The sequence below is a fragment of the Malaclemys terrapin genome, chromosome 1 (genome assembly GCF_027887155.1).
Source record: "Malaclemys terrapin pileata isolate rMalTer1 chromosome 1, rMalTer1.hap1, whole genome shotgun sequence".
Taxonomy (NCBI): Eukaryota; Metazoa; Chordata; order Testudines; family Emydidae; genus Malaclemys; species Malaclemys terrapin.
The window spans coordinates 214,952,122-214,976,513 of record NC_071505.1 but is presented as its reverse complement, the minus strand read 5'-3'; the positions used below and the strand labels follow the sequence as shown (position 1 = coordinate 214,976,513).

The 24,392-nt window shown below is 44.6% G+C and overlaps 1 protein-coding gene across 6 annotated transcripts in view; it reads left to right on the top strand.

Moving 5' to 3' along the window:
* Nucleotides 1–24,392, top strand: part of PPEF1 (protein phosphatase with EF-hand domain 1) — a 67,792-nt gene that overhangs the window by 4,797 nt on the left and 38,603 nt on the right. For 3 of the 6 annotated variants that reach the window (XM_054006720.1, XM_054006728.1, XM_054006724.1), the window contains exons 1-4: nt 7,151–7,457; nt 15,898–16,093; nt 19,096–19,223; nt 21,073–21,133. In XM_054006720.1, the coding sequence (XP_053862695.1) occupies nt 16,042–16,093; nt 19,096–19,223; nt 21,073–21,133 (241 nt within the window). In that variant the 5' untranslated portion in view covers nt 7,151–7,457; nt 15,898–16,041. Of the gene's footprint in view, nt 1–7,150; nt 7,458–15,431; nt 15,453–15,897; nt 16,094–19,095; nt 19,224–21,072; nt 21,134–24,392 lie in introns of those variants that run through there. The other 3 variants (XM_054006722.1, XM_054006721.1, XM_054006726.1) reach the window with 3 other exon arrangements.

Sequence of the window (24,392 nt, the reverse complement as noted above, 5' to 3'; positions counted from 1 at the left end):
ACATCCTCACAGCAGAAATGAACTTTATCTAGGGATAATCCTTGGGAAAATGCATTTCAAGGGAGGACTGGACTGTAAAAGGGAGAAGCAAAAATAACCCTAGGTATCTCTTCCTATTTCTCTCTCTCTCTTTTCTTTTTCACCTAAGACAACAAAGGAAGCAGCCATTTGACTCTGGGAGAGATGCTGACCTGAAATTTGGTCAGCCCTGTTGCTGGGGGCATGTGGTAAGAATTTTATCTTGAACCAAGTCTAGTTAGTTAAGCTTTAGCACTAGAAATAGTTTTATCTTTATTTCTCTTGTAACCATTTCTGACTTTAATGCCTTGTACTTGTACTCACTTAAAATCTCTCTCTCTCTCTGTAGTTAAATAAACTTGTTTTATTCTTTAATCAAAATGAATCCGGTGTTGTGGTTAAACTTGGCTGTGTGGTAACTCCATTTAAAGTAGCAAACTGTTGGACATTGACCTCTTGCAGGTGCAACGGACCTAAAATATCTGAACTGTCTGGGAAAGGGCTGGACAGTGCAGAACACATATTTTGAGGGAAAATCTGGGACTGGGAGTGTGTTGGGGTCATCCTGCAAGTGGTAACCAATGCAGGTGGAAGCCAGAGTGTGGTTGGAGTGTGCTGGCAGGAGCTGCAGCTATACACAGATACTCAGGAGTTATGACATTCTGGGGTGCAATCTGGACTAGTGGGGGGGGGTCACCACCTGCCCTGCAAGTTGTGGTGCCTCACAATAGATTGCTGCTGTAGCTCCCAACCTGAGCCCCTCACAAACAGCCAAACAACATGCAGGTCCACTCTTTCCTTCTTGTTTTTTTCCCCTGTTATTGTATGATTGGATGGCCTCCAACTGTGCGCTGTTAAAAATAATTATTTTCTGAGTTTTGTGGCAAAATGGGATAAGAGGAGGAAGAAGTTGGTCAGAGCTCTGAAGGAGCACACTCTCTCTGACTTGTGGTCATAGTCCATCCCCGAAAAATATCAGTTAAACTGGAGCCTCTCAGAAATAAGCCTGTAACTAAGTTTGACTTACGTTGGTGACATGCATGCATGGTAATCTGTTTAAGAACTTAGTTTTGAAACACTATGTGGAACAAAAAAATGTACATTCATGATGACAGCATGTATGTCCTATTTCAGGTGGATGCAATTGTAAGAGATTACCTAACCTTTGCACCAGCCGCATTTATTGATGGTTGTTCATGTTACACTGACTCTCTCATTTCAAATATAGGTTTTTGCCTACTAGCGGTTTCAAGAATCAGCTCTCAGTATAATTCCTTTCAGTGCCTTAATGGTGCACGGTATACCTTATGTTCAGCAAAAGAATATATGCCTGGCCCTGCTCATGGAAGTTGTATGTTCTGCCTGCCATGCGTAAAAGGGGAAGCCACTTTGTTAGATCATAACTTATGTTGGAGGACTGGAACACAGAGGGGGGTTAACTTGGAAACTGCATTCACTTCTGTTTCCTCAAGTTGCATGGTATCCTGATCCTGTTTGGTAATTGGAGAGGTGGCGCAGACCATTCCCTTTATCAAATTCCCACTAAGTCTAATCACACCAGATCGCTAAGACAGAGAACAAGGAACTTTTATAAACAGTACTCCTGGGGGGATTCTGTGTGACTGTGCACCTGCAGAAAATACCCTCCCCCCGCAGAATTCCTGTGCTTCCCTGCAGACAATGACCGTGAACCAAAGGGAAGCAGTGCAGAGCGGGGGGACGACCATGGGTGCATGGGGGGGGGGGGGCGATTGCCCCTTCAAAACAGAGGTGAGGCATGGGGGGCACACAGGGTTACATGCTGCTGACCCCCACCATTTCTGCAAGCGCAAAGCTGCCCAGCTGAAGGAGGCTGCGTCTCGGCTCCACTGACTCTGCAGCTGAACCCTGCCTCCTGGGTCCTAGTGCTAGGAGCTTCCTTTTTTCTGTGCAACGGTGAGTGCCCGCAGTGGAGCTGGCAAGGAGGGGGTGGGGAAATGAGGGAAGGGGGCCATGGGGGTGAAGAGGCAAAGGGGAAGGAAGGGGGTGGAACAGGGTAGAGGGAGGGGAATGTGTGAATCGGGAATGGAGAAGAAAAGGGAATAGGGGAATCATGGGGGAAGCAGGAGCCCGGCATGCGGCATTCCCTCAGCAGCAGCTGGGGGCTCCCCTGTCAAGCAGGCACATCGAACCCTCACCCTGACAAGCCCTACCCCCCCTACACCTGGACCCCTCCAACAAGCCCCCAACACCCAGACCCCCACCCTCACTGATCCCCAAGCAGCTGCACCTGGACCCCCCCCAACCCATCAAAGTCCACTCTCCCCGCACCCAGAGCCCCCCATACCCAGACACCCCCGCTGAGCCCCATATGCCCATACCTATACCCCTCCTGCTGAGCCCCACCTTCACCTGGATCCCCTGCAGACTCCCGTTGCCCCTTCACCTGACACTCACAACGAGTCCCTGTCCATCCAGATCTCCCACTGAGCTGCCTGCATCCAGACTGCCCCACACAGAAACCTCTCACCCCACACCTGGATCCCCCCACACAAAGCTCTTCCACACTTGGATTCTGATGGGCTGAGCCTGCCCACCCACACCTGGTGTACATGACACAGAGGGGGCAGGGCCCTGGGGTGTTTCTGGGGCAGGCCCAGCCCTCTCACTATGTCAGGGTCAGGTGCAGCCTTGCTGCCGAGTCCCTATACCGGGGCACGTGGGGGCTTCAGGGTGATCTCCCACCTCAATGCAGCCAGTGGCCTGTACTCCCCACTGCCATGCTGGAACTACACTTGTTTATTGACAAATAAAATTTGCAGAATTTTGCATAATTTTTAATGTTTTGGCACAGAATTTTTAGTATTTTGGCGCAGAATTCCCTCAGGAATAGAATAGAAAGCGGACACACAATGGATGTTTGTATCCTATGGAAGCTAACAATTAAAGATTTGATCCAACTCCCATTGAAATCAAAGGAAACCTGTCTAAAGACTTCAGTGAAAGTTGGACTAAGCCCTATATCTTCTTATTTTGAAATATTAGACATTGCTCACATGCATGAATATATCACATAGAGGAAATATTTGATAAATAACATATACCACCAGAGTATAGTGAAAAGAGGTTGTAATGTATTTTTACTTGCATGTATTTTGGAACAGAATGATCATACATAAAGGATTAAATACTGTAACTCTGAGGGAAAGTGTATACTGTCAAAAAAAAAATTGTTTTTAGGGTGACATAAAATCATCATCTCAGGGTGTGTGTCTGTGTTTATTTATTACCCAAACTTTATTATGACAGGGACAGTAACATAAAACAGATTTAGAAAATAGACTTGTGTGCAAAGGACATGAGAAAAGCCACAAGAAATCAGCTCAGTAAATTAAGATGTAAACTAATAAATTTACAATATAATTTGCTTCAGTGTTCTGCCACAAAATAATTTTACGCTTTAAAAATATATCAATTCTACCACTAGGATTTCACTTTACGTTGCAGGGTCTTGTATATAGGTCTCAAGCAGGGCTGTCCTTAGGCATATGCAGAATATGCAGCTGTGTTGGGCACCATGAAATTTGGCACACCAAATTGCCCCAGTTTTCACGGTGCCCTACGCAGCTGCGTGCTTGATACAGGGCCACCAGGGGGCCTGGGGTCTTCGGCGGAAGGACCCTCCGCCACCGAACTGCCGCCGAAGACCTGGAGTGGAAGACGCTCCGGGGGACCGGGCCCTGTGAGCGTTTTCCAGGGCCCCCAGAGCAAGTGAAGGACCCCGCTCCAGGGGCTTCGAAAAACTCTTGTGGGGTCCCCTGCGGGGCCTGGGGCAAATTGCCCCACTTGCCCCCTCCCCCCGGGTGGCCCTGGCTTGGTATGTGGCAGCAACGGCGGCCAGCCCCCCACAGCTCCTGCTCCGCAGCCCAGACCCTCTCCGGGGGAAGGGGGGGAAAGCAGGTGCTCAGGCTGCGTAGGGCACCGTAATGATAGGGATGGGGCTGGTCTCAAGAGGTGACTTGTTACAGTGTACAAGAAACTTCCTGGGGAGAAAATACCAAGGGAAGTAGTGGATTCTCCATTCTCAGATCAAGACTGATTGCCTTTCTGGAAGATATGCTTTAGCCAAACTCAAGTTATTGGGCTCAATACAGGGATAACTAGATGAAATACTATGGCCTATGTCATACAGGAGGTCAGACTAGATCAGGGATCAGCAAACTTTGGCACGCGGCTTGCCAGGGTAAGCACGCTGGCGGGCCGGGCTGGTTTGTTTACCTGCTGTGTCCACAGGTTCAGCCAATCGCGGTTCCCAGTGGCCGCGGTTTGCTGCTCCAGGCCAATGGAGACGGCGGGAAGCAGTGGCCAGCACGTCCCTCGGCCCCCACCGCTTCCAGCAGCCCCTATTGGCCTGGGACGGCGAACCACGGCCAGTGGGAACCGTGATCGGCTGAACCTGCAGATGCAGCAGGTAAACAAACCAGCCCAGCCCACCAGGGGGCTTACCCTGGCGAGCTGCGTGCTAAAGATTGCTGACCCCTGATGATCTAATGGTCCCTTCTGGCCTTAAACTCTGTGAATCTACAGATTAACTAAAAAACTAAATCAACTGATGAAACCGTAGGCACATTTTGATTTATAAACCTAGTTTAATTTAGAGTTTTGGGGGCCTGATCGTGAATTCCTTTTTCAGACAAAAGTCTTACTGAAATAAAAGGGAATTTTGAGAGAGAGGAAGGAGATCAAGATTGAGCTCAGTAAAGCCATGGCTTTAAGAAAGACAGATTTTATTTTATTTTTTTTAGACTTGGGAGAAAAACAGCCCTCAGAGACATTTTAAGTAGGCAGAATGTTGCTATCCAAATTGAAATTTGTTTAGGACCTTGGGTTTGAACACTGCTGCTCTTAGGAAAAAGTGTCATATTGGTCTTTAATGACCACAAGTGGCCAGGACTTTGGTTTTGCATCTCATCTGAAAAGATTATAATGGTGTTTTGTGTAAAATCTTTAAAAGTTCTTACTACCATTTGGTTCTCTTTTTAAAAAAATAAATAAATAGAGTTTAGATTCCTGAGCAGTGGCATGACCAAATTTTGGGTATTGGGAAAGGTGCTGTTGATGATTATTTTTCTTACCCAGGAGAGTGAGGAAGTACTGTACATATCTTGCTTTACCCTGTGGGACTAGCCGAGAGTTTTGAGAGGGGGTTGGGTGAACTTTTTGGCCCGAGGGCCACATCTGGGTCTGGAAATTGTATGGCGTGCCATGAAGGCTCATGAAATTGGGGGTTGGGGTGCGGGAGAGGGTGAGGGCTCTGGCTGGGGGGGTGGGCTCTGGGGTGAGGCTGAGGATGAGGGGTTGGGGGTGCAGAAGGGTGCTCCAGGCTGGAACCGAGGGGTTTGGAGAGTGGGAGGGGGATCAGGGGTGGTGCAGGGGGTTGGGGCACAGGAGGGGATCAGGAGTGTAGGCTTTGGGGGGTGCTTACCTCAAGCAGCTCCAGGAAGCAGCGGCATGTCCCCACTCCAGCTCCTATGTGGAGGCACAGCCAAGCGGCTCTGTGCACTGCCATGTCCACAGGCGCCATCTCTGTAGCTCCCATAGGCCATGGTTCCCGGCCAATGGGAGCTGCCGGGGTGGTACTTGAGGCATGGGCAGCATGTGGAGCCTCGTGGCTGTCCCTATGCATAGGAGCAGAAGCGGGAACATGCTGCTGCTTCTGGGAGCCTCGTGGAGCGGGGCAAGACCTGGACCCCGCTCCCTGGAGGGAGCTCGAGGGCCAAATTAAAACATCTGGAGGGCCGGATGCGGCCCCTGGGCCGTAGTTTTCCCACCCCTGCCCTAGATATATGAAGTTTAATAGGTCTGGGTATGTGTGGATTAGGCTCATTAGCCCAAAGCCTGTATTAAATTGTGCTAGGACACTCCAGCATCAGAGATGTGATATTCATTGAGTAATATTCACTCCCTGCTTTTAGCAGCATGTAAAGCTCTGATGTCCTCAAGTCGTGACACCATGCTATGGTTAAACAAAAGCAGAATAATTTTCAATTCATAAAGAATCATGGCATGCAAATTGCATTGTGCTTAGGATCTGAACTAGCCCCCATAGAAGAAGCATTTCTAGAGCATGTTCCAAATCGTGTGTAACCTTCCACAAGGGAGAGCAGAATATAGATCATTGAGCCTAATTCAGTCTTCAATTACTCCAAATTTATACCAGTGTAACTTCACTGAAGTCAGTCTGGATTTATACCAATGTACACGTAAGTCAGATCATGGCTTACATAGGAAAACCTGTGTAGGGGCCAAGAAACCTGCAGAGTTTCCTCTGAATTCCTTATTCAGAGCAGGGAGGAGGGTTTGACACCCTTCTCTGGAAGCAGCAGGGGATTTGGCCTCCTGAGATCCTGGCAGACCTTGAGGGTCTACCAAATGCAGTGTGCTCCCTCCTAGCCTCCTACAATTCTCTAGACTGAAAGGGCTTCTTTTGGTGCAGCTGTTTCTGGAATCCCTCAGCACACCTTCGCAGTTCCCACACTCTTTAAAGGTGGATTTTGCAGCCAAGATTTGCTCAGCTCAGGAGTTAATAAACCTGAGGCTGTTAATAAAGCCTCAGCTTGTAGTAAGTTCATGTAGAATGGGGGATGATCCTACCATGCCCCCACTTGCCCCACATGTGCATCTCTGACCCTGTGGAGTATCTGACTCCCCACTTTCTGCCTGGGTTGGGGAAACCATGCACTGATCCACTCTAAGCAGTGCATGTATTTAGCTTACTGAATGTATTTAGTTTATAGGCATTTCTATGAAGTTCCTCAACATAGTCGTTGAGTGCCTCACAACAACAAAGTAGAATTGTTTTCTAAAATATTCCAGCACTAACTGAGAGACACAATGCTATACTGCTAAATGCAGTTAGCAGTCTGTGTTTCTAGCTGGGATCTTACATTGGAGGACCTAAGCTCCCTGTTATATTTTGTGTACTAGTGCTGGTCAAATGCAAATTGTTGTTTCATAGTCACTGTGCAATGGCTGTTCTTGAAAGCGATCATGTGACTTCAGATTTGAAGCAGATAACTTCGGCACATCCTTTCTTTGTTTGAGATTCAGGGAGCATAGTGACATACAGCTCCAGCAACAGCATCTACACAGTTTAGCTCTGTGTCTGCAGCCCTGTGATCCCATAATAAGCTGGAAGATGGAAAGCAACTCTTTGGGTTATTGTATTCATTTTTGAAGCGGGGCTTAAAAGATTTCCTCACAGGAAGCTGTGTAAGTGCAAGGAGGGCACCAGTATTGCAGTCTGTGAGCCTCAGAGCCCTAGAGAGAACCAGAGTACCTATTCTCCTTCAGATCTGCACCCCTGTCATGTCGTCTGGTTCCAAAAAGAGGCTGCTTTTTTATTCTCCTAAAGACACTTTTGTGGAAGCCCTCTGCATTGCAGCAGCACAAGAAAACAGGTAATTTCTTTGGGGGGGGGGAGGGGTTAAGATCACTTTTAATTCACTTTAAAAAAGGGCAAATTAACTGCATCAGAGCTTTGTGCAGCGAATGACAGGATGTGTATGGTAATATAGATTATTTTGCTTACTGCTGTGATAAAAATCAGAATGGTTCACCTTAAAAAGTTTAAAATTGGTTGGACCAGCTATCCAGAAGTTCTGAGTAGATGAGAACAGAGTGCTTTGTGATTTGAAGTTTTGGAACATATTACACTTTCCACGACCCATAGGAATTTGGAGTTGACTTTATTGGCTTTCAGATAGCTTACTACATCTGTTCCCTATTGATTCCTGGCCTGGTCTTTGAGAGGCATCGCCCATAGCAATGCACAGAAATAGTTGAGTCAATTCAATATTGACCCTAGCTTTCTATCCCTAAACAGGCTCAAGAAATTAACTGGCTGTTACATGCAATATTTATTTTATTTATAATATATTGAAACAGAAAGTATTTGATTTCTTCCCTTCACATATATAGTCACTGCAAATCACTTAAATAGAGATGCTAGTCATGCCTTGTGTAATAGGCCTTATCAGATAAAGAATCAATAGATAAAAACCGTATTGCTCTTCATAAGCTAATGTTTACATCCTCCTCCTCTTCTTAACTTAAAAGTTATCTTTCTCAGGTACATCACTGCTGATTTTAAGGATGTAATCTTATGAAGTTCTGAGCACCTTCAACTTCCATTAAACCAAAGGGAATTTGAGTGTGTTTAACAACATGCAGCCATAAATGACTTTATTGCAGGTTTCCTTCAATCTTGATTATAGATAGGGCCCTACCAAATTCAAGTCCATGAAAAACATGTCATGGACCGGGAAATCTGGTCTCCCCCTGTGAAATCTGGTCTTTTGTGTGCTTTTACCCTGTACTATACAGATTTCACAGGGAAAGAAGGGTTTCTCAAATTGGCTGCCTTGACCCAAAAGGGAGTTTCAGGGGGGTTTCAAGGTTATTTTAGGGGGGGTGTCACGGTATTGCCACCCTTACTTCTGCGCTGCCTTCAGAGTTGGGCAATCAGAGAGCAGCAGCTGTTGGCTAGGAACCCAGCTCTGAAGGCAGCACTCTGCCAGCAGCAGCGCAGAAGTAAGGGTGGCAGTACCATACCATGCCACCCTTACTTCTAAACTGCTGCCTTCAGAGCTGGGCATGCAAAGAGTGGCGGCAGCTGACCGGGGGCCCAGCTCTGCAGGTAGTGCCGCCTCCAGCAGCAACATAGAAGTAAGAGTAGCAGTACCTCAACCCCCCCTACAATAACCTTGCGACCTCTCCCCCCACCCCCCCACCCCAAAAAATCCTTTTTTGGTCAGGACCCCCTACAGTTACAACACCATGAAATCATGAAATTTACTATTTTAAAAATCCTATGACTGTGAAATTGATCAAAATGGACCGTGAATCAGGGAGGGCCCTAATTATAGTATTCTTCTCTTAAACTATGGCAATGTGTTTAGGTTTCTCCCAGGGCAATAGCATCTATAGTGGACACATGAGAGGTTTCTCTTATGAATATCCCCTCACCCAGTGCATTTTCTTAACTATTTTTAAAAGTCCCGTTTAAAAAATGTTAAATGCTTTTTAAAATTACTTGTTCATAACAAATGGATACTTGTTCATAACAAATGGATTACATACATACACTGTGCAAGAGATGGGTCCTGGAGCCGGGTGTTTGGACCCAGATGTGCCTGAAGTTCATAGTTGGTCTAATCTCAGGTTTTGGCACTGCATACCTCCCACTAGACAAAATCTTAGCCACTGACTAGTATAGTGGATGCAAATACTACACAAAACAATAAAAAGAGGTAATGTTACAGAGCCAGAAGGCTTAATCATAGTTTAAGAAAAAATTGAGTAAATTAACGCTGTGTAACACAAACGATTACAGTGATGATTTTCTTTCAGTGAACCACTAGGATTTCATTTTATTCCAACTCTAAAGAAAAATAAAATAAAATTGTTCCTAATTTCACCACATCTATCCCACCAGGCTCTAGGAAATATTACTTAGTAGTATGGTTTGGTAATAAACAATATGTCAATAAACAATATCATTCTACAAGGGTCTCAACAAGAGGTGTTGTACTGCACAGAAGTACCACAGGGTTGGATGTGGTATAATTTCCTTGATAAACAGGTATTTTTCAGGGGTTAAGGTACAACAGTGATGAGGGCCATATACTGTAAGTACCTAGACAGATGATATCCTGAATCTCCATTGTCTTATTTAGCCTCTCTTAGAACAGATTTCGGGAAAGGTTTCCAGATATTATAAATTTTATCTATCAAGATCAACCCTATCATTTATATGTACACTAGTCCTCAATTCCATGGGAAAAAAACTAACTGAGGTAGTCTTCCACAAGCACTGGTGGAATGTGACAAGCACTGGTGGAATATTTAATAAATCAAAATATAAGCAGTGAGCAGGTGCCAAAGCCAGACCTCTAATGAGAAATGTACACCCTCAGATGCTCCTAGAAAATCCATCTCCCTCTCATAATTCATCAAACCACAAATGTTTTTCTAACAGATGTTATTGAAGGTCATCCTAAAAGCCCTGTAATAGAAATACAGATAGGAATGGGAGAGAGAGAATAGAGAACTTGCACAATGGGAAATGTCCACTGAAACCACCTGCAGGGGAAGTACAATGTAGCATAAGTTAAGCTGCATCCCAGCAGGGATCCTGTCCTGAAAAAAACCGAATACAACTCTTCAATCTTCATTTATGAAAGTGAGGAAGAAACAGAAGGAACGCGCAGGGCAACAGTGATAGGCAGTGCTTAATTTGTAATGAAAGGTGCCCAAGCTCAAGCAATTAGTGCTGGGGATCAAGCAATTTTTTTTTAATTTTCATAACTGACACATCAAGCCCAGGGGTGCTGGGGCTCAGCCCTGGCAAAAATTAAGCCTTGGTGATAGGGGAAGAATGAGAGGTTAGAGGCTAGTGGCTTTCATTTGTATGGCCATTGGTCCCTCAGGCCTGCTCTGTCTTATATCTGACAGCCCATGGGCTCATCGGCTTATAGCATAACGAATACAGTGCTGCGAATATATGCTGTGTTTTACAAAACAGGTGCACTCCCTGCCCTAAAAGCCTTGCCATCTAATTTCATTAAAAGTCAAACATGAGTTTTCAAATGCGTCCACTAGTTTGGGTGCTTCAATTTTGGTGTATACACTACAAGTGTATGCCAGTTACCAGCCATCCTCCACAAAGCAAACTGCATTTATTCTTAGGGTAAAACAATTACAGAGACAACATAAAAAAAACAATAAAAGAACCTATTTGCATGTTAGATGCTTACTAGAGGCCACACCAACTCCAACATAGGACTTCGGTAGGTGTCAGTCTTTCCACATCCCGACTGGACAGTTCAGCTGTTACACTCTAGGCCTGAGCTCTATAAAGAATCACCAGGCTCTGGGAACAGGTAATCACCTAGTCCAGGGGTAGGCAATCTATGGCACACGTGCCAAAGGCAGCACTCAAGCTGATTTTCAGTGGCACTCACACTGCCCAGGGTCCTGGCCACCGGTCCGGGGGCTCTACGTTTTAATTTAATTTTAAATGAAGCTTCTTAAACATTTTAAAAACCTTATTTACTTTACATACAACAATAATTTAGTTATATATTATAGACTTATAGAAAGAGACTTTATAAAAATGTTAATGTGTCACCAGCACGTGAAAACTTAAATTAGAGTGAATAAATGAAGACTCGGCACATGACTTCTGAAAGGTTGCTGACCCCTGACTTAGTCAGTGGCCCTTTTCTCAGGATGAAGCTTCAAAAGTCTGGGGTTCTGCATAACTGGGGTTGTGCATTTTGCATTAACTGCTCCCCAGAGATTCCCCAGGAAACCTGCTTACCCTTATTGTCCCAAAAGTTGTTCTATTGTCTGCCTTATGGAAGCATGTTTTCTTTAAAAACAGCAGCTAGAATGCTAACTACCCTGTGTTCTGCTTTTTCATATGATTTACTGGTATCCTAGAAACTTCTTTTGAAACACCAGGAAAGCCCTAGTTTTTCATTTCATCAGTCAAATTGTTAGGGTTTTATTTTGCTTTTTGTTTTTTGTTGTTTGTTTAAGACACACTGCTACACTGGGTAATATTTGCTCAGTATTTATCAGGAGTAAATAGTCCAGTGGAACTCCTTTTCTGTTCTAAATAGGTTGCTACTTCATCACCATGGTATCTGAGCACCTTCCAGTGGCCTGTTAAGTGTTGTGACTAACGTATCATATGTGACTTGTTCTCTCTCTCATTTTTTCCCCCGGGGGATAACTATATGTACAGTGTTGGTAAGATTTTGTGTTTTGGGGATTTTTTTTTAATGTACTCACTGGCTTGTGGTTAGTAGAGAAGGCAGATCAAGTGCCAGGTGCACTTCTTCGGAGTGGAATGTGGTGAGGTTTATGATAATCCTTAGTTCCTAGGGGAGCTTGCTCCCAGGGGAGTTTCAGACTGGTCTCAAAGAAAGCTGTCTCCTGCACAAACTAATTTTACCCTTATTGTAGAGTGTTCCATTGTGCCAGAGGAGTGGAGTTGTTGACCAGTCTTAATTTTGGAACATTAGGTGATCTTCTAGATACCCTGGGCCCAGGTCATTGAGCACCTTGAAAATAAGGATCGAAACCTTGAACTTGACTTGATATTCTATGGGAATCCACAGTAGAGAGTGGAGCACAGATTAGATGTGCTTACGGTAGCCTTTGTTGCTGAGAAGTGCTGCAGTGTTTTGTATTAGCTGGGGTTTTGTAAGTGATGAAGGATTCATTCCCTGGAATATTGCACTGTGTAGTCCAGTCAAGAGGAGACAAAGGTGTGAATAACCCTAGGCCAGATCATTCTTCACCAAGATGGGATGGAGTCTCCTGGCCAACTAGAGATGATGGGAAACATTATTCGGGGATGGTGCTATGTGAGAGCTTAGCATCAGCAAGCAATCCAGAAGCACTCCTAAACTACACACTGAATTCGCTGATTGTGGATGTGTACCTTCAAACAATGGAGACTGCACTCTAGCGCAAACTCTTCAAAATGCTTTCCTCTGCCCACCCATGTCTTGCTTGGGTTCAGCTTCCATCAACTGTTCTTCATCCATGAGCAGGGCTGATGCGGGGGGGAAAGCTGGTACAAATTACCGGGGCCCGGCGGTCCGGAAGGGGGCCCAGGGTCTGGCTTCCCTCCCCTCTTGTCGCCTTACTGGGGCCCAGTGGTCTGGAAGGGGGCCTGGGGCCTGGGTTCCCCCCCTCTCGTCGGCCCTGTTTAGCCGGTCCGCCCTTACTGGGGGGCCCGAAAAAATTTTTTTTTCACCGGGGCCCAAACCCGCTCTCAGCGGCCCTGTCCATGAGCTGATATCAAAGCACTAAGCCAGCTTGGTGGTAGCGGTACAATCGTATGTGGTGAAGAATAAGTAGAGCTGTGTTAATCTGCATATTGGTGGCATTTGAGTCCAAGTGGTCTTTCCAGTTCACCAAGCAGCTTCAGGTAAACATTGACTAGGACTAGAGAGAGAGAATTGATCCTTGTGGAACTCCACAAAAGAGGAGCCTAGGGGTTCAGGTGCAGTTTTCCATTGCTATACTTTGGGTGCATCTCTACAAGGAGAACATAAACCATTTTAGTACATTTCCCTGGACTCTTGTTACTTCTCTCAGCAGAGGCAGGAGTATCTAATGGTTGAAAGATTTGAATGTTGCCGAGACATCCAGGAGGATGAGAATGGACGTCACCACCCACTGGCAGCAGATGATCATCTAAAAGGTTTTCCCTTCCATGCCCTGGCCTGAGTCCAGATTCTGCTGGGTCTAGAATACTGGATTCAAGTAGATAAGTCAAAGTTGGCCTTTGACTAGCTTCTCTGAGCTTGCTCAGGAACAGGTTTGACACTGGTGTTTCCAGGGTGGTTGCTTCAGGATCATTCAGATTTTTGCATGTTTGAAGGAGGAAGAGACAGTTCCTTTCCTGAAGACGGCATTGGCTATAGTCAGGAGTGGCAACAGTTGCTCATGCCTGTCTTACACTAGTCAGGAAGGGCATAAGTTGGATTCACAGGTCTTGGGTCAAGACTCTTTAGGGTGTCTAGTACTTCTCAGTGAGTGAATGTACTGAACTCTTGGAATGCAGGTGGGCTGTTCGGTGGCAAAGTGGATCCATGCTGTTTGAAAAAACGTCCTGAATGTGCTTGTGCATGAACTTTTCAGCAAAAGAGAATGATGGTTCTTCACAGTGCTTGGTGCTCAGCTTGGATGCAGGGTGTAGGCATTCATAATGGATGAAGCAGCTCCTTCAGGTTGGATTTGGCAGCTTCTGTGGAGGCTGGTAGGAAGATCAGGACCAGGATCAGTGTAGGTTTGGAAGAATTCTATGTTTCAGCCTTCATTTTCCATCATTGGTGCTCAAGTTTCTGCCTCTCTCTCTCTTTCATATGGCACAGAGGTGTCTGAAAACCAAGGAGGCAATGGGGAGGAATGGGCCATTTGGGGGAGATTATGTCAGTGTTTGAGGCTAGTATACAATGATGATGATTCACGGATCCTTAACAATTTGTCCTGTGGGTCGAGTGCTGCACTCCTTTAGCAGTTTGATGGAGTCGAAGAGCCTTGGTGGTTGAATCAGGGTTGTATGGGTCTTTCTTGATACCTGGGAGCCAGGAGAGCTCTGATTAGTTCCTTAGTGAGATGATGGTCTGTCCAAGATGAAGGCTGGGTTATGATGTCCTCGATATTGACATCTAATTCTAAAACCAGGACCTAGGTGTGATGGGCTGTGCCAGTTGGACCCACAATGGCCTGTGAACGTCCTAGGGAGGCAAGTTAGGAGACGGTGTACAGTGCAGTGAACACTGCGTAGAGCAAAGAGAGAAGCTGAATGAGTGCAGACTTTAAAGCTGTTGTTTTCCTCAAAGTGAATGTTAACATCACTTGTTCAGTGTTTCATGATAAACTCATCCAGAACACTGGAGTTACTAGAAAAAACCCTCCTCTCTGTGAAGTATGCTCTATGGCACTGACTTCAGAAGCTGGGCAGTCGCAAGACCGGCGTAGATTTTTTAAAGCATACTCTTGTCTTTTGTAGGAGTATTTTGGGACTACAAAAAATGTTGCAACAGCAGTGTCCTAGTTTCTGGTCTTGCAAATACAGTAACTTTATAGACTGCACTAGTTAGTATAACATTTTTGCCTTTATCTGCCTCTTCATGCCTTTTATCTCATTTATCATAACAGTAAAATAGACGCAAAAGAGCACTACTCAAGCATTTGTTCTATTATTTATGTAGTCACATTTAGGTTGGCTGGAGAGAGTGTTTTGCTTTTTGTTTTGAAACTTTTTGAAAGGATATTAAATATAATGTACACAATAATTTAGCCGTGCAGTCTGTGCTACAGACTCATACATAACCGTAGGAAAGAGAAGTAAAAGTATGATCAGATAAGGTGTTCAGGCTAAAATAAACCCCAACCATCGCAAAGCTCTATAGAATTGTGTAGCACTCCAAAAATGTCACCAAATTTATTTTACAGTGAAATTCATTAATTTGAAGTCATTGACCAGGAGACACGTTGCAAATTTGTGAATGATGTGAATTAGTGAGTGGATGAACAAACACAAAGAAAAACCCAGAAGACTGCATTATAAAATGTACTTTGTTCATTTATTTGACAAAATTAGTTTAGTTTTGTTATCATGACTCGTAGTAAATGTGCTGTAGTACATTTAGTAAAAATAAGTGAATTCTTATTATGAGACGCCTCACTACAGCATCGTATCTGCTACTTAAACTTTGCAAGGGGTCACCTTGTATTGTGTTCAAGTGAATTTGAGATTTGATATTAACTAAGTGTACATTAAAGAGCTTCTTCTGTTCTCAGAAGAACTGGTAAACAGCATTATGATGTGATGAGAGACTAAGTGCAGTGTACTGGTAAATGGTAGGGTGAGTTATCTTAAAATTTATTTTGTTGGTTTAATAGTTGCAGTATCATTTCCCTTTAATTTTAAATTCTTTAAGTTCTGATGCACTACTTTTCAAATCACAATAACAAAAGTAATTTCTCTGTAGTTTCCTGTCACTGGTAATAAAGCTTTCAGTAGCTCACTGGTACATATTGCTTTTCAGCCAGTAGGTAGCATTTTATTCAGAAGAGGAAACTTTATTCATAGATGTTCATCTGACCCTAATGCAGGCGACAGCAATGGGAGGCTACTGCTGCTGAGTTCTGGAAAATAACCCTACATTGTTTGTTAGGTTCAGTTTCCACATCACATGACATACAGTATTTCATAACGAGCTTTAATGATCTCTGCTGAGTTGCACGGTAGAGTCTATGCTATTAACCACTTTATTTTTTATTACCTCCCCTACTCCTCTTCCTCATTAGAGCTAATAACAGGAGTGAATCAGCTTGGGGTGGTTCATTGCATCATAAGTGGAACATAAAGGAAATGCTTGTAACACGGTTGGATGAGAAAAACCCATTGCCTATGAAGAGAAATTAAATTGATGGACAGTCTGTACTAGAGCCATGGGATGTGGCACTTCTGTGACTGGGAGTCGGGCAAAAAAGTCAGAGAGAGGTAGGTACTGTGCCTGTGTCATTTGTTAGCCTTGTTATCCTCTGTTAACAATTAAAGAGAATTAAAGGGTTGCACTCCCCCACCCCCGCAATCCTGTTTTCAAGTAGTAGCTTAGATTAAATTCTGTTTTAAATGCTCTCTTTTAGAGGATGTCTGACTTTTAAATATTGGTTAAGGCAGAATGACTATTACTTAAAAAGAAACTGAAATCAAACAGAGCTACCTCAGTGATGGTCAGATTCAATAATTGCACTACAGAATGATTAGTCTGCAGAACAGAGTTTTGTTTAATTTCTTGCTTAATGTCAGTCTGTTGGTTGACAAATCTCTTCAGTACTTGGGTAAAAATTCTGTTAAAAGTTAATGCTGGCATTTTCCTTGTTCAAAAAATAGGTCACACAGTGGTATATGCCAGTGGTGTTTAGCATAGAGCTAGAATGTGCCTAGCCTTTGCACAGTGCTCCTGGGGATGGCTCGATTTCCCCTTCACATGCCTTGCACAAGCTTTATTATTATTTGCATTATAATAGTGCTTAAAGACTCAATCAGGAAGCAAAGCTTCATGGTGCTTGGTGCTGTAGATACACATAGTAAGAAACAGTCCCTACCCTGAAGAGCTTGTAGTCTGCAAAACAGAATAAGCGGGGGGGGGGAGGGGAGAGGGGAGGGGGATTTTCTGCTCATTTTACAGATGAGGAACAGAGTCACAGATTTGAAATGACATGCTCTCCCTCTTTTGCTCACTAGTTTAATACCCTGCACTGAATACTTGTAACACTCAGTGTCTGGTGCTGAATGGGATTAGCCCATTAGTAATAGGGTTACATTTTAACTAGAACTTAAAGTAACATTTATCTTTAACCATTACCTAGGCAACAAGCTCTCAACAGGACTGCCTTTTGTATTTGTACAGTGCCTAAAGGGATCATGGTCCAATGACTGGGGCTTCTAGGTGTTATAATTATTTGTATTACCATAACTAATTGATGCAGTCCCTTTAATGATCAGGGGTGGGAATGCGGAGAGGAGAATGGGAAAAGCTATTGATTGTGTAGACATCCCTCAGTTAGGTATGTGGAAAAAGTCACTGCCCAACCAACATAGCTATGATGGCAAAAGCCCTAGGCTATGACTACGTTACGTCAGCGCAGCGGCATCAGAGCAGCTGTACCGCTGCTAGTGCAGATGGTCTAAGCTGGTGGGAGACAGCTCTCCCTTTGACTTCATTTCTCCAGCTCCCACAAGCGGCCCTAGCTATGTCAGCACGAGAAGCTCTCCTGCCAACAGGGCACTAGCCACACCGGCGCTTAGATCAGTGTAACTTACGTCACTCAGGGCGATGGCTTATTCACACCCCTGAGCGACACAATTTATACCAGCCTAAGCTGCAGTGTGTACATAGCCCTAGTGTAGATGTGGTTATTCCAGCAAAAAAGTCATTTTGCTGGTCTATCTTATTTTGTTCAGGGAACTGGTATAAACTATACTGGCAAAAGGACACTTATGTGTCTCCACTAGTACTCCTGGGGGAATTCTGGGCTAATGCGCAGTGCAGATTTTTTAGAAATTAATGTTTTTTGTGCAGAATTCCCTTTCTCCCACAAAAATGGGCTGCAGTGGGCTGCCACTAGCGGCCGCTGGACCCTGCTGAGCCCAACTCGCACATAGAAGACACTGTCGGGGAGGAGGGGAAGGAGGAGGAGGAGCTGGAGGAGCTGGAGGGTTTCCAGCAGCTGCAGTTCCTCGCATGCCCTGAGGGAAGGAGAGGGCGATGTGCCAGACATGCCAACCCCATGGAAAAAATGCAGAAATTGGGCTTGTTTTTTGGCTTAATTGGCTTGTGAGTTGCTTGTTGGCTAGTTTTTGACTTGTAGCTTGTTGCTTGTTTGGCTTGTTGCTTTTTTTTTTTTTTTTTTTTTTAATTGGCTCCCGGCAAGCAGGTGCAAGGGGGGGCAAGAGGGAGAGAGAGTCAGGGGTGCACAGCGGGCCCACCACGGTCCCAGACTGCACGCCGGGGGGATCTAGGCACATAGAGTGTTGGGGTTCTTAGGGATTGGCTTGTTTTGGCCTTGTTTTGAAATAGGGTTGGCTTGATTTTTGTCTTACTGTGAAAGTCGGGGGGCTTATTTACCGTGTGAAAGTTGGCAGCTGTGCAGTGCGTAGAAAACTCCACCATGCAAGCCTGGGACTGAGCATCAGGCTGTTCTGCCTCTGGATCCCTGGGCTCTGGGGGAGAGAGGTGCGGGTATCTGGGCTGCAGGGGTCCCCACAGCTGGGCTATGGGGGAGAGAAGTGCGGGTATCTGGACTGCAGGGGACCCCACAGCTGGACTCTGGGGGAGAGAGGTGCGGGTATCTGGGCTGCAGGGGTCCCCACAGCTGGACTCTGGTGGAGAGAGGTGCGGGTATCTGGGCTGCAGGGGACCCCATAGCTGGGCTCTGGTGGAAGAGGGGTGCGGGTATCTGGGCTGCAGGGGTCCCCACAGCTGGACTCTGGGGGAGAGAGGTGCGGGTATCTGGGCTGCAGGGGACCCCACAGCTGGGCTCTGGGGGAGAGAGGTGCGGGTATCTGGGCTGCAGGGGACCCCACAGCTGGACTCTGGGGGAGAGAGGTGCGGGTATCTGGGCTGCAGGGGACCCCACAGCTGGGCTCTGGGGGAAGAGGGTTGCGGGTATCTGGGCTGCAGGGGTCCCCACAGCTGGACTCTGGGGGAGAGAGGTGCGGGTATCTGGGCTGCAGGGGACCCCACAGCTGGGCTCTGGGGGAAGAGGGGTGCGGGTATCTGGGCTGCAGGGGACCCCACAGCTGGACTCTGGGGGGGGGAGGTGCGGGTATCTGGGCTGCAGGGGACCCCACAGCTGGGCTCTGGAGGGAGAGGGGTGCGGGTATCTGGCTGGGGCTCTGGGGAGGAGGGAGTGTGGAAACTTAACGCCTTTCTGTTTTCACAGTAGCTGCACAGTAATTTCTTTTCTTTGTATTTTTGTGGCTTTGCATTTTGGCAGCAATTAAAGCAGCTATCCTCATTCAGAGGTGGTATCGGTGTTACATGGCCCGGCTGGAGATGAGGCGGCAGTATGCTCTTAGCATCTTTCAGTCAATTGAATATGCTGAAGAACAAGCTCAACTACAGGTCTGTACTCCAGGGTTGTTATGGTGAAACATGAAGGCCACACTGTCCAGAAATGTATCCCTAAGCTGCACAAACAAAATAGATAACTGCATGTGCGGGTTGCAACTTCCGAGTTGCGTGCCACCTGAATGTTTTGTGTATCCAATTTCCTGATTTACTTAAAAATAGGAATGTGGAAATTGCCATACCAGACTGGATCACTGTTCCATCCAGTGCAGTAACCTGTCTCTGACAGTGGCCAGTATCAGAAGCTTCAAAAGAAGATGCATGACCCCTGTAATTAAAATAATGGAATAACATGCTTATAGGGGAAGTTTCTTCCTAACCCTCCACCAGTTAGAGGTTACTTTATGCCCTGAAGCAGGAGGGATTATATTACTTGTCTGTTTACAAAAAAAACCTATCTAATCCCGTGGATGTTTTGGATGCTTACCAAAAAGTTCAGTTTATTTAGCTTTTTGCCTGTAATTCGTTTTTGTAAACTGAGGAAGGAGGATGGTTTTGTAATTAAGGCTCTGGACTGTGACTAAGGAGACTTGGATTTTGTTCCTGGCTCTGCCACAGATTTCCTGTGTGATCTTGGGGAAGTCAAAAATTAAAATAGCAGTAAACTAGCGTAAAATATTTCCTTTCTCACACTCTAGTTTGTCAGTGCTTCAGGGCAGATACTATCTCTCACTATTTGTACAGCATCTAGCCCAACAGGGCTGCTGTAATACAAACAAATAATCTTCCTCATCAACATTTTAAAGAGAGTGGGGGCAGTGGTGGATTATCCAATGGGCCCATGGGGCCTGTACCCGGGGGTCTGTACCTGGGGGGCCCCGAAAAAATGGGCATCCCAGCAGAAATCCTCCATGGGGCAGCAGAAACCGTGGGGCAGGCAGGGGAAGCCCCAGCTGCAGCCCTGGGACTGGAGTAGCTCTCTCTCCCTGCCATGGCCTCAGGGCTGGAGTAGCTCTCACTCCTCTCTGCAGACTCAGGGCTGAGGCGGGGGGGACAGAGCTTCTCCAGTCTTGGGGCCACAGTGGGGTGGTGGTGGCAGAAAGGAGCGAACAGGAGGAGGGGTTGTGGGGCGTGTGTGGAATGGGGTGGGGCCCTGGGTGGAATGGGGGTGGGGCTGTGGGCAGAAAGGGTGGGGCGGGGCCACTGTTCCATCGCTGTGGCCTCCCCACTTGCTCTGGCCCAGGGTCCCAGGAGACCTTAATCCGCCTCTGGGGTGTTCACTGACCTAACGTCAAGAACAAGGTGGAAAATTCTTTGCCACACATTTTTCTACATTTCTCACACTTTTCTTTAAAAATACGGTTTAATTTTTGGTAAGCATTTTACATTTTTTAATAGTGTGTGTTTTTAAATGAATTCTTACAAAACATTATGAATGACTACAGTCAATATTATATGTCAACAGGCAGTGCTGGGTTTCAAAATTTGGTCCCTTTTTGTCAGTGGGGCAAGTGGAATCCATTTCTTACCGGTACTTGCACTACTTGCATTGCTTTTTTTGTTATTGTTTTACATGGTTTAATGAAGCTCAGTTAATGTTCATTCTATTCTGAAAATGAACAGTATCAACTAGCTTTAAAGGAGTTTGTTAAATTCAATTAGTGCATGTTTATGAATCAGCGTGAGCCCACTAGCCTGCAGTAAGGAGGAAGGAGAAAGTTGCAATTCCTACAAGAGGACAAGGTTGCATTGTTATCATAAACAAGTGATACAGATCCAAGGTGCCTCTGTATCTTTCTATCTAAATGTCCCAATTAGAGGGAAAAGAGTAAAGAAAAATGAGAGACCATTAATGTTTATGTGATCTCCTGAATTGATTAACGTATTTTTTTTTCTTATTCAGCTGTCCAGTTTTTTTACATTCATGCTGGATCACTTTACTTATCTCAATGAGACTGATACAGGTAAGGATAAAAAAATATCCTTAAAAAAATATGAAAATTCCAGTTTAAAACCAGACATTAGCAAGTGAATTGTCTATGTGATGCCTAGCTACATGCACATGGTTGAAGCTTGGAGCTTCCCATACACTGTAGTGAAAACTTGATCCTATAAATGCTGATTCTGTTAAATATATATACAGTAGATTGAACTGTGTGAGATTCCAGTCAAACATATAAGTAGCTCCCAAAATGTATACAGTGTTTTATGCTACATTGTCTCCTTGAAGAGCTAGTAAATTGTTCTTGTGTTCTTACTGCTTGCCACCCTCCCACCCCCAATCTCTAGAAATATGTATTTTTCTAATTTGTAATGGAAAAGTCTCAAAAAGGAATATGCATTGACCAATACTGAGCAGATGTAACAAAGCACAGAGGTGTTCTCTATGGCGTTGTCTGAAATAGGCAAATATGGAGCATTTTTAGTGTAATTTATTCTGGACTTTTACTGCAGAACATTTTATGTGGGGCCAGTAGGAAGTTGTCTGGCTACATGAGTTTTTCCACATTTTTTAGCTAACCAGAGCTGCAGATGCAAAATCCAGTCCTTGTGGATATGACATGGATTTTTGACACTCCAGGGGGAATGCTTTGGTTTAATAAAACAATGACTGTATTATGTTTAGTCATACATTTAAAAAAATTGGGACAGATGCTTATAGATAACATTATCTTCTTAAAAATAGTTGTAATCGCTGAACTCAGCTGGAACAGACTTGCCAGGGATACCTTGGATCCCTTTGCCATCCTACTTCTCTGATCCCTGTAGGAATGAGATATTCTGAAAATTAAAGGGAGCAGCCAACGAAGGAAGAAGCTGTAGAAGCAGAGGGTTGGAAGCCAGAGAAGATTCAGGAGGAAAGACCACAACAGGAACATACTGTATTTTCTCTTTAGTAGAATCATGGAATTGGAAGGGACCTCAAGAGGTCATCTAGTCCAGTCCCCTGCACTCATGGCAGGACTAAGTATTATCTAGATCATCCCTGACAGATGTTTGGGTTAATCTGCTCTTAAAAATCTCCAGTGATGGAGATCCCATAACCTCTCTAGGCAATTTATTCCAGTGCTTAACCACCCTGACAGGAAGTTTTTCCTAATGTCCAGCCTAAACTGTCCTTTCTGCAATTCAAGTCCATTGTTTCTGGTCCTGTCCTCAGAGGTACCCTCCTCTTTGTAACCTTTTATGTACTTGAAAACTATTATCATGCCCCCTCTGTCTTCTCTTCTCCAGACTAAACAAACCCATTTTTTTCCATCTTTCCTCATAGGTCATGTTTTCTAGACTTTTAATCATTTTTGTTGCTCTTCTCTGGACTTTTTCCAGTTTGTACACATCTTTCCTGAAATGTGGCATCCAGAACTGAACACAATACTCCAGTTGAGGCCTAATCAGCACGGAGTAGAGTGGGAGAATTAGTTCTTGTGTCTTGCTTACAACACTCCTGCTAATACATCCCTCCTGAATGATGTTTGCTTTTTTTTGCAATAGTGTTACACTGTTGACTCATATTTAGCTTGTGGTCCACTATGACCCGCAGATCCCTTTCTGCAGTACTCCTTCCTAGGTCGTCATTTCCCATTTTGTATGTGTGCAACTGATTGTTCCTTCCTAAGTGGAGTACTTTGCATTTGTCCTTATTGAATTTCATCCTATATGACTGAAGTGAATAGTGCACAGGATTCAAGGAATACCAAAACCATTCAGAATGTGAACAATTAAAATGATCAAATTAAAATTTATATTAGGCTATGTCACAACGTTTTGCAACCAGCTCTAATAAGGCAACGACAGACTAGCCTTTGATCTTTAAAGTGTTTTGAGATCCTTGGATAAAAGTAGCCTTTGAAGTGCAAGTTCCACACAGAGCTACAGCTTGAAACTGACTTCTGTTAAACAAACACCAATTTGTTTAGAAGGTCTGAAGAGAGATAAGCAAGTCTGAACCTAGTTGTGTTAAGGAGGAGGCAGTGCTCACCCTACTGAGTCATAAAAGAATATGAAAGGTCACTTCTCTTTCATCTGGGCCAGCCATTGATTATTTCATTTAAAATGCATACAGGGCACTTTGATAGCAGAATAAAACCATCAAAACCCATAAGTGATTCAGTGTTCTAATGGCAACAATTAGAAACCACAGTTCTTCTCTCTTAAACTGCCTAGAGTGCCTAATGTACAGTGCACTCTTCTTGAAGGAGAAAGTACATCTGAGCTATGCTCCAGGGCCAAGACGGAGAATAAGGTAGTCCTGCAATTAATTTTTCTACACAGTGCACTATGACAGATAAGTGCGGTCTGCAAATGATTGCTTTTCTTGTGGGTTTTGTAGGAGTAAAGTGGCTAACTCGAAGAAAATCTAATGAAGTTCATATCATCTACTAGTTATCTGTGCTAATGATGTATTTCACTTCACCCTCTGAACCCAACTGAATCCAAAGTTTTTAGGATGATAGGTTAGCTTGGCTATGCAGTTGCTTGTAAATCATGTCTGAGATGTCTCCCCTAACCAACCTAGATCCGAAGAAGTGGGTTGTAGCCCACGAAAGCTTATGCTCTAATAAATTTGTTAGTCTCTAAGGTGCCACAAGTACTCCTGTTCTTCTTTTTGCGGATACAGACTAACACGGCTGTTACTCTGAAACTAGATAAATCTGTGTATATTGACCTTTCTTAGGTAAAGGTCTGATAAACACTTTAACTACACAGGGTGAAGTCATGGCTCACCTCTTGTGCCCACACAGAAGAGTAAGGGGGGTAAATTGCCCCTTATTTTCCCTGTGTGGTCTACCTGCATTAAGAGCAAATATTAGTTATAGTTGAAGACTCCTTGGGAGGTTGTGAAAGCTCCTTCACTAGAGGTTTTCAAAAGGAGGCTGGATAGCCATGGTTTAGATGCAACAAATCCTGCATCTTGGCAGGGGGTTAGACTAGATGACCCTTGCAGTCCCTTTTAACCCTCTGGTTCTGTGATTCTTGGTCAAAAAACAAAAAGCTTTCATGATAAAGCTCAATTTTCACTGTCATATAGTTTTGAGAAAGTTGTATCTTTGGGGTTAAATGTTTGCGACTTGGTGCCTGCCTGAAGATAACTCTTTTTCTTGTTGTTTTTTGAGTGTAAAAAGGTTTACCACTCTTACAATAGGAGAGGCTAAAAAATACAAGCTTCCCTTAAAAAAAATCTTTTCAGGCATGGAAATCTTCCATCGGCATGGAAATAGTTCT